The sequence below is a fragment of the Cottoperca gobio genome, chromosome 7, assembly GCF_900634415.1.
Source record: "Cottoperca gobio chromosome 7, fCotGob3.1, whole genome shotgun sequence".
NCBI classification, from domain to species: Eukaryota; Metazoa; Chordata; class Actinopteri; order Perciformes; family Bovichtidae; genus Cottoperca; species Cottoperca gobio.
The window spans coordinates 22,758,047-22,768,937 of record NC_041361.1 but is presented as its reverse complement, the minus strand read 5'-3'; the positions used below and the strand labels follow the sequence as shown (position 1 = coordinate 22,768,937).

General features: G+C 43.1%; 1 protein-coding gene across 1 annotated transcript in view; it reads right to left on the bottom strand.

Moving 5' to 3' along the window:
* Positions 1–10,891, bottom strand: part of vps13d (vacuolar protein sorting 13 homolog D) — an 81,195-nt gene that overhangs the window by 39,298 nt on the left and 31,006 nt on the right. Inside the window, 12 exon segments of the mRNA XM_029436248.1 lie at positions 1,601–1,801; positions 1,917–1,991; positions 2,149–2,323; positions 2,495–2,650; positions 3,039–3,172; positions 3,345–3,640; positions 3,721–3,945; positions 4,424–4,539; positions 4,713–4,884; positions 5,360–5,573; positions 5,701–5,836; positions 10,013–10,237. Coding sequence (XP_029292108.1) covers positions 1,601–1,801; positions 1,917–1,991; positions 2,149–2,323; positions 2,495–2,650; positions 3,039–3,172; positions 3,345–3,640; positions 3,721–3,945; positions 4,424–4,539; positions 4,713–4,884; positions 5,360–5,573; positions 5,701–5,836; positions 10,013–10,237 — 2,125 coding nt within the window.

Genomic DNA, 10,891 nt, shown 5'->3' with positions numbered 1-10,891 from the left:
CGTCGTGGAGGAGTGGAAGAAGATTCCAGAAGCAACCTGTGCAGCTCTGGTGAATTCCATGCCCAGGAGGGTTAAAGCAGTGCTAGATAACAATGGTGGTCACACAAAATATTGACACTTTGGGCACAATTTAGACATGTTCACTATGGGGTGTACTCACTTTTGTTGCCAGCTGTTTAGACATTAACAGCTGTGTACTGAGTAATTTTCAAAGGACAATAAATCTATACTGTTATTCAAGCAGCACACTGACTACTTTAAGTTATATCAAAGTTTCAGTAGGATAATGTTATCCCCTGAAAGGATATAACAGAATATTTGCAAAAATCTAAAGGGTGTACTCACTTTTGAGATATACTGTAAATCTCCATTTCCCTTTTCGCTGAGACAAGCTAGCGGGAGCAGCTACAATGGGGCGCTAGGTGCGATTTTTTTACGCTAAACATGGCAGAAAATGAATTATTTTCACAATGATTGGGAGGAAGCATTATTTTTTACAACAGTGAAAGAAAAGTGTGTATGTCTCATTTGCGGGGCGACGGCAAAACGGCACATTGTGGAGACACTTCGGTACGTGTCACAGAAACTACCATGCTAACTACCACCTGCAGCACTGTGGGCAGAAGTAGCCAAGAGTTAAAGCAGCTTTGGGCAGCAGCATCTCTTTTCACGAGGCCAGTGAACAAGTCACAGAAAGCAACGGAAGCTTCATTTAAAACTGCACAATTTATAATAAAGAACAAGAAAGCCTTTTCGGACGGAGAGGTCTTGAAAGGTGCAATGATGTTATTGAAAACACTGTTCTAAGACGAGAAGAAAAGTTCCGATGTCGTCTCCACTCTCTCCGATATTACAAAGTTAGTGGTTTGTACAAACAGGATATGATTTGAAGATGTGACAGTTAATGATTTCATTGATTTTTTTACAGAAGTGATACTTTGTACTAAAATATAACTGGTGTGATTTTGAACAAAATGCTACAAATGTGGTCATTCATACAAAACTTTCAATAAAGATATTTACAAAAATATCAGAGATGTGATAACTCTGACTTTCAAATGTTGAAATAGATTGAAAACATAAATAAATAATGTTGCATGTTTAAATATATCTCTTTCTCATTGTTCTCAAATCATTGTTAATAATCATTGTGAGGAATAATTAACATCAACATGTCTCTTCACATAAATGAATATTTATTATGATTATTAATGACAATATTATCATTAAAGGTGAACCGTGCAACTATGTTATTCAGGAAGTTTGTGTCAAACAAGTAGCCCTTCGTATTATTCAGTACCCTTGAAGTAGCTCGCAGTATCAAAAAGGTTGGTGACACTCGCTCTAAATACTAACATTCAGTCACAGGGTTAGAGGTGGCAAGAGTAAAGGCAACAATAAACAACAACAGCCACTGTGACCCCAACCCCCGTAACATCACAGGAATGACTCCTAATTCATTCTAAAAGCAATGTTTGCACCAAACACTGAGGAAAGATATATATGATTTGGCACTTGAGGGTTAGCAAGTTAGGCACAACATTTTCCAGCCTTCATTATGTTTGATGATGCAGTTTTATCTCATGTAAGTGGGACTTACTGGAGAAGGTGAGCTCAGCCAGTGGTATGTCACAGTCCAGGCAGTCATCGATTAAGCAGATGCACACACTTTCAGCCTTCACCTCCACCCCAGAAAGGGGAGCGGAGTGGCTGCTGGAGCCAGACTCAGCCCTGGCTCTGGCACGGCCCGCCATGTTCTCAGCGTTCTCCAGCAGCCACGTGGCAGCTTGGTCCAGCTGGCCTGAGGGACGCATTAGTCTGTCTTTAGATCGTTTTCCATAAAAATAACAGTGAGAGACTGAGAGCTCTCCTGTCAGGTAACCAGCTGAGGAGAACCTGTTAAAGCTCTCACACACCTTTACAGTGGATCAGGGCTCGTTTGCAGTCCTCTTTCCTGAAGCCAAGGTCTTGTAAACGAGTCAGCTGGCCCTCTGTAGAGGCGGGACACATTCAGAAGCACATTTTCTGAGAACAGCAACAAGTAGTGGAATAGCATCAAGTGAACTTAAGTTGAGCCGCTGACCCTGTGGTTCCCAGGCTGAATCCCTACAGACTGAGCTACTGCCGCCTGTAGAAGACTTCACATACCTATGAGGGCCTCGGTCTTCTGCCTGAAGCTGTCTTTGGGTGCAGCCGTGGGCTCAGTGCTGGCTTCAGAGTCAGAGGGCAATGGGGCGCTAGCCGTAGGGATGGACTTGGCAATTGCCAAGAAGAGCTGAATGTCGTTGTAGGACAGACGAATGTCCAGAGTAGGAAACTGAATCTGCCAGAGAATCACATGCACAATTAAAGGGACAATCCAGCTGCTCCACACATCACTTCACTACTGATACGAGTGAAGGCTTGCTGTGGACTTCCCCACAGTGGCAGTTATATGTTCCATCCGTTGATGGACCCGTTATGCATTTCTTATTTAGGTCGAGTGCTCTCCTACCTCCAACAGTGGTGGGATGTCCTCCACATTGAAGGCGTCCAGTAGACCGGAGCTGCTTTGGTATGTGGGGCTCCCACACAGCTCCACCTGAATGTTGACCGGGTCGATGATTGACAGCGCCGTCTCCTGCTCACTGCCCAGCCGACACGAGAAAACCTGGGGGCGACGAATCTGAATATTGGCTTTGTGCACTAATGCAGTGTTTACCCATTCCGTAGAAAAGTATCCCCATGTACTAAGCTTCACTATATACTTTCTGGCCATCACGGGTAGGAGTAGGATGGGGAGGTGCTAGAGTTGTAGGGCAATACTAATAGCAGTTTTAGCAGTAACAGTTAACACTTAGCAATTTCCTGGATAGAAAATTGTAATAGTATTTGCAATGGCAAGTACAAGTCGTTGACTCTAGTGCAGCTGTATTTCAGTTCATTCATCATCTGTTGGATAAAGTATACTCTGAGACTGGGGTACTTTGATGAATAGCAGCAGTGGGAACACTAGTCGTCTCTGAAGTATATCTGAGCATGAGAGAGTGGGAGGTCACCTCTATCCCTGCGAGGCTGCCAGAGAAGGGTCTGTCCAGCAGTCGGGGTTTGTATGTGAGGACAGTGGTGCCCTTTAGAATGATGGCGTTGGTATCAAGACAAGACGAGTCCTCCACCACCACAAACTCTGTGCCTGAAGAACCACACACACACACACACACCTTGAGGAGCTCATAAATTAATTATAAGTGAGCAGGTCCCGGTATGAGTTAAAACATTTTATTTAGCTTAATGACATTTTCATAATAAATTAAATATTTTAAATGAAATACGCTGCACGCACTAAACTCTTGATCTTTTCTGACCTGTGACATTGATTTTGACCTCCAGGCAGTGGTCCTGGGTGACCGGCACAGTGGACCTCTTGGTGACCACGCCGCTCTTGACAGTCTTTGGCATCACGGCTCCGGTGCTGCTGGTGGCGGCGGGGCCTGGGTCGGGGCCAGTGTTCCGGGCCCCGCTCTGACGAGGCTCGGAAACGCCCGTTGCCTTCTCCAGCGGCACCCGCAGGAAGTCTCGCACATGCTGAAGCCAGTCGAAGATGAGAAAGACCCTCAGGTTGTTGAGGACCACAGTGAAGCAGGAGGAGTCACGTGTGGATCTGCGGGAAGTTGGAACACAGCTCTTAAACTCTCTAACATTAGAGAGTGGTTTAATAACTTTAAATATAGAAACATATACCTATAATGCAGCTCCAGCTGTAGTGATGCCCGGTTAGTGCCAGTTTTGGAGGGCTGGAGGATGCAGTCAAAGACATTGTGCCTCGCCCCGGCAGATCCACCAGTGCCTGTGTGCCGCCCGCTGCACCGAGTGTCGTATGCCAGCAGGGAGTGAGACACCAGGTTCACAGACTTGGATCCATTGGAGAAACTTTCAAAGAGCAGCTTGGATTTCATGAAGTCAAACCTTTGCACGAGAAATACAAACAGAATATTAAAACGGCATCGCTTTAAACTTAACTGTAGATAAAGACATTTCTACAGTTACTATATTCTAAATACGAGTTTTAAAGTGTTTTGAAATGTTTCTTCATAGACAGAATAAGTCCAAACATTGTTCTTCTTGACAGGACACGTCATTGACAGAAGGCAGCTTGCTGACTATTTATAACGTGGAGCAGTGCAAAGACACCATAAAAAAATAAATAAAAATTAGGTGCTGGAATTGTGGGTAAACGGCAGGTGAGATTCTTTTCAATAGATTGTGAATCGGCGGCAATCATTAAATACACACAGTGACATACAGAACTTGGGTCAGTCTGGTGTATGTGATGCACAAGCCGCTCTCTGTCATTCAGGAGAAATTACACTGATTTCAGTGTTTCACCTCGATGCAAAACAAACTTCATTCTCTACAAGGGTGGATGAAGATAGAAAAGGCCCACCTGGCTAATGAGCGTTTATGTTCAGTGGGTGTGGGGCTCTCCAAAAGCTCCAGCCTGACATCCATCATGTCCACCAGGAAAGACATGTTGGTATAGACATCTCCACTCAACACCGTCTGAACAGAGACAAAACGTCAGCACTAGGACATATAGGAGACAACTTGGAGAAACGATCCTCAACAGAGACAGAGAAAAGATCTTAGTGTCGGTAGAAAGAACATTTGCTACAAATGTTGGTGTATAGACTGCAGTAGACTGTCAGAGTGTACATGTACGCCTGCTTCCTCACATAGGTGCTGGGGTCCTGTAAGTTGTAGGGCCGCAGGAAGTCTTCAAAAGGCTCTCCCAGGTTGTTCTCCAGCAGCCCTCTGATCAGCTGGTAGTGCTCCAGGTCCAGAGAGCAGTGTACTGACGACAAGCTGCCGTGGACAGACATGTCGGGGACTGCATGGCTCAGCTCCCTGACAACAGTGAAAACATCAATGAACACGAGCAGGAGTTTGGAGAATGAGTATGGTCCTATAATGACACACCTCCTGCTTTCTTACAGAGAGAAGCTCCGTCTCAAGGCAAAGCAAGGCCAGTGTCTTTGTGAACAGCAGGGCAGATACAGAGAAGCAACGCCCGAGCTCAGTGCACAGCACTATCATTTTACAGCTGCAGCGCAGATGCAAGCGTGTGTGTTGTTTGTTTGAGAATTATTTGAATTTATTTATACAGAGTCTAGTTTTTTTTTGTGCTGAATTATGCATCTTACACATTTAAATAACAGGTGCAAGCTGAATTATTATTAACTTTTTACAGACTGTTGTACAGTATGAGGTGTTCGTATAATTTCTTTAGACAGAGATACCACCATGACAAAAACAAATCGATGTATAAGTGGAGCCCTCAACATTATGTCATTGTCAAAAGGAAACAAAAAGTAGGGCGTACTTGTCCAGGTTGCGTTCCACTTTGAGCTTGAGCCGGCAGCAGTCTTTGAGCAGGTTGTCTCCGGTGCGGCGGACAGAGTACGAAGGAAAGATGAGGTCTGAGGATTCGGGAGGTTTACCACTGTCCCAGGGCTGACAGGGCAGACGCTCTGCAGCAAAGATGTCCACTTCCTGCAAATCCAGGGCGATGCAGTCCAGCAGGCACACATGCTCTTCTGATGGGGAAGAGAAACGAGGTGGCACAAACAGCTATTTGTATTGTATTTTTAGGTGTCTCCGCTCTACCTCTTACTCTAAGTAATTGCACATTTACTATATGGTTTCCTTTCAAACTTGGCTAACCTAAGCTGTGAGGACCATCCCCCTCAGGGGCCCTCCATGTGTCTGGGGCCTGTGGCCTGCCAAGGGTAAACCCTGTGGAGGAGGAGCAGGAAGGGGGGGTCCGAGGCTTCTCCTGTGCTGCACTCCAGACACTCTCCTTTTTTGAAGAGAAAAGAAAAAGAAAAGACAAACAATTGCACATTTAGTCCAAGCAATATGATCCTTATATACACACACACACACACACACAAACACACACACACACACAAGAGCAGATGACAAAGAACACAAAATAATCACAAGCAGCTTTTAATAAATACAAATGAATCAGTTACGTTATTGGAGAGATGTCACCAATCTCTCTTCACTTAAAAGCCTTTTCAACTTCTCAACAGTGTTTATGTCCATGTTCATACTATTTGCTAAAGGTGATAACTATCTGATTCACCTTTAATAACTCAATGACACTGAGCCATTATATCATAAGACAGAAAATACAATTCATCTTTCCAGTTTGTAGATTAAACAATAAATCTACCTTTTCACAAAGGGATTCCTGAAGTATTATTTTCGGGTAGTTTGCAGTTTTTAACATTTTGATCCAGTGGGTCAAACACTGGGGCATGCATTGACCCGCAAAGTAAAAACCAACCAACACTGTTATTTTGGTGTATCAAAACAATACACCAACTTTTGCCAGAAAGTTCTCTGATCAGTGTAGTACAGGACTGTCATGACTGATTCAACCAAGATGCAAGTCCAGCCAGTGGATGTTTGTCACAGTGTGTGGTGTCGCTGCTTGCCTTTCACATTATTATTAATTCATTTTTTTATTGTAAACATTACCGACATCACACAGTGATACTTTTGGGATCCTCACAGTATGGACATTGAGCTATTGGACTCAATTTCCCATGATCCTTTGTGTCAAGACCCTCCCTCACCTGCATCGTCAATAATAATAGATAAATATTTTTGATCATTATTAATTCCTTCTGATAGCCATTCTGATAATTTCTTATTGAGTTAATGCACATACATTATTGCAGTGCAGGTTATCAACCCCTATTTATGCTTTTATAAATATTAGTTTTATTAATATTAATTCTCATTAATATTTTTCAATAACCAGAACCACTGGATCGGTTCGCAGCCGAGTGTGAAGCGGTTGGGATGAGGATCAGCACCTCAAAATCTGAGGCCATGGCTCTCAGCAGGAAACCGGTGGATTGCCTACTCCGGGTAGGGAATGAGCCATTACCCCAAGTGAAGGAGTTCAAGTACCTCGGGGTCTTGTTCGCGAGTGAGGGGACAATGGAGCGAGAGATTGGCTGGAGAATCGGAGCTGCGGGGACAGTACTGCAGCTGCTTTACCGCACCGTTGTGACGAAAAGAGAGCTGAGCCAGAAGGCAAAGCTCTCGATCTACCGGTCAATCTTCGTTCCTACCCTCACCTATGGTCATGACCGAAAGAACGAGATCACGGGTACAAGCGGCCGAAATAGGTTTTCTCAGACGGGTGGCTGGCTTAAAGATAGGGCGAGAAGTTCAGCCATCCGTGAGAGACTCCGAGTAGAGCCGCTGCTCCTTTGCGTTGAAAGGAGCCAGTTGAGGTGATTCGGGCATCTAGTAAGGATGCCACCTGGGCGCCTCCCTAGGGAGGTGTTCCAGGCACGTCCAGCTGGGAGAAGACCCCGGGGAAGACCCAGGACTCTGTGGAGAGATTATATCTCCTCACTGGCCTGGGAACGCCTCGGGATCCCCCAGTCGGAGCTGGCGGATGTTGCCCAAGCAGTGTTCCAATAATACTACTTTAATATTAAACTTTAATTAAAGCATTCGATAAATTGGAGGTAGCTGTAGCTTAGCATCATGATACAGGTACCTCAATATCCTTCTCCCTCTACCATGGAGTGAGGCAGGCTGCTCCTTATCACCCATGTTTGCCATCACTATTGAGCAGTATGCTATATGGTTTAGGGAGACTAAGCGCATTAACGTGATTGACTACTCAGAAACGTTCATTATACGCATATATTTCTAACCTACTTTCATTTTTATCAGCAGAGCAAGAGTTTTTAAATATAACTTGGAAGCACAGAAGCACATAAAAAAACACAGCGATGTAACAAACTTCTGTGCTGTTTTGTACCATACAGGCAAAGTATCAGGAGTGGAAATGAGAACAAGCTGCACACTGCTTATTGGCTGGGGGTAAAGACCCATGTGAAGCCTAAAGGCTCTTTATTTAGGCACAAAAATGTCCTTAACAGTAAAATAAGAATAAATAGAAAATACAGGCTGAGGGCTGCAGGGTCTGCAGATACAGAAGGGATGATTGAGAGGGATTATTTAGAGGCAGCCGATATATTGGTTTTTAGGAGTTTGCTGCATATTATACTTTCAAAGACATCTCAGACACATGCTCCCCTTTTCAAAAGCATTGGCATCTTGTGGAGAGCTTTTCAAATCAATGGGTACATAGTAATATGGACTTTTTGGCTTTGTTTTTTGGATTTGGGGTCTTTGTTTTGTTGGTGTGGCAAGTTAATATGATGTACATTGTATATATTGAGAAATCAAATTTTCTTTTTTATAAAAAAAAAAAGATTCAACACAAACACAGTCAAGGAACTTGGGAAGTTGGTGTATTATTTAAACAACACATGCGACCTGTTGCAGAAAGCTCACATAACTAACCGCAAACAGACAAACCAGGGCTGGTCAATATTTCCTCACAAACTATGCACCACATTATTTGAAACTGTATCACCAGAGGTTCTGAAATAAAGCAGCATTAATAATGTAAAACCCAAACCAAATGTTGCCACAAAGTTAAAAAAAAACTGCTTCTCAGTGAGTTCACTGTTTAGTCCCAAAACATCTGTCAGCTGTCTGTCGTGTGTTGATAGTTTCTTTTCCACATCAAAGCAAAAGCATGCCATTGTACCTTGTAATGGGATGGATCCATGTATGAGTTTGCATGCAGTATGAAATTCTTCACAAAAAACACAAGATGAAAGACCAACATTTCTAGTGATGTCCTTCTAAATAAAACATCTTTCAGAGTGATAATCAAATATTTTTTTATTCATTCTTTCTGTGCAGCCTGGTCCGCGGACCGGTGGTTGGGGACCACTGCTTTAAGCAACATCAAACGTCTCTGCTTGGACTGGTCATTTGTGTTTGATGTGGTTTTTCCACAGAAACTTTTGATTACCTTCTTAAAAAGGACATCCTTCTCCATTTCCCTCATTAATAAACCCTGAATCTATGAATATACACACATTGTTTCATTATAAGATGTCTCCTACCTCACTGAAAACTACAAGACATGTTGGAGCACGCTTGGCTTTCAAACTAGTTGTGATGTCACAAAATCAGCTGTACGTGTTAAACTGAGATTTTACAGTGAGCATGTTCCTCCTTCAGCAGCAGAATGAAAACAAACTGCAGTGAAGGTCACACATCACAGGGAAGAATAAATTAAAAACATCTGAACATTTGAGCGAGGGGGGGTTCGACAAATCTATTCTATTTTGAGATACGATATACAAAGACTTTGATTGTGCCGTTATTGAAACGTTGCACACATTGTAATGATGGAACATTTTCATACAATTTCATCTCAAATTTGTGAGGTCTAATTTCAAATTCAGAATAAATTAATTACTGTGCAGCTCAGATTAAAAAATGTGTGATCTGAAGTCATAGTGCTGTCCCAGCCAATCATCACTACAATCATATACAATTTTAGGTTGCTAAAATACGAATAACAGTCAAATCCTTTTAGCTGAAATGCCAGCTGTGGCTCAGGAGGTAGAGCAGTCGCCCACTAAATCAGAAGGTCAGTGGTTCTATCCCGGCAGTCAACATTTCTCCCGATATGTTCATGGCACCCGAGTATGGTAGTCTGTGTCAGTGTGTCAGTGTGTGAATGTGTGTATGAAGAGTTTTTGTAAGCTGAGGTTAACAGGGCCCTGGACTTCAACATGCTAACAAGCATTATGGACTGTTTCTTTAAAAATATTACATTCAAACCAATAAATGGTTACACAAAATCAAAGACAATTAGAGACGTAGACAGATTTAGTTATGGAATCATACTTCACAGTAAATCATCAGGCAATGCTGTATTCATTGAGCATTTCACATCAGATGTATTTAATAGGATGGTGAGGTATGTTTGTAGTATTAAAAACCAAGTGGCATGAATGTTAAAATGTGTGTTATACTCAATGCATAAATGAATACAGTCAAATTAGAAAAAGAAGAGAAAAGTCAGCCAGGGTTACTGCGTGGGTGGATGCGTTCATCGGGCAGTGTGACTCACCAGAGAAGGGAAAAAGGCATGTACCATGGTGAGTTTCTCTACCTTGTCTTGGAGGGAAAAAGTCCCATGAGCCCCAGCTGGCAGAAAGCTGTTCTGCACCCTCAGCTGGCCGAGGTTGGCCACAATTACCCTTGGTGAGCACGAGCTCTCTGGGATGAGAATAACTGGGGCGCCGGCCTCAATATCCAGAAGAACCCTGGAAGCCCGCTGAGGATGATCCCGCACCTGCAGGGAGAGACAGGGGACAGAACAGAAACGGGGAAGGGAGGAAAAGACAATAGAGCAAAGATGAGGAAATATGTGTGTGTGTTTGGAGCGAAGCCCTGCCCTTCGCGAAACAGAGCGGAGGAGAGAATGTGAATGCGCAAAGCAGAGAATGTGAATGCTCAAAGCAACGCAGTAGACATTGAAACAGGCACATAGATTTGATAAATAACATAAGCGTTTAGTTTATTTAATATAAGAGTACCTGTTCAATGTGAAATGTGAATATAAAAATAACAGCCTGGTTTTTGACAGCGTGAAACACTGTCAAAAATAAAAAGTTGTCCTTTCAGACATCTGACTGAACACAATCAAGCTTTTGTGGCAGGAGATGAGTAACTTCAGAACCGTCGTGTATGTAAGACCTAAGACAATCATACTGCAGTCTATAGACTTTTCTCACCTAGATAGCAAAGAACTAAGAACTTAAGCAGAGGAAATATCAGTAATTAGATGCGATCCTTACGGAATCAATCCGGAGCTTTTTCGGCCACTGATATCAGCGGAGACGTTACAGTAAACAGTAACTGACTACGTTTTTGGAGCTGCTATCCACATAACATTAGCAAGCTAGCAATCTATTTAACTTATGTAAAAAGCTGATAACACCCAACT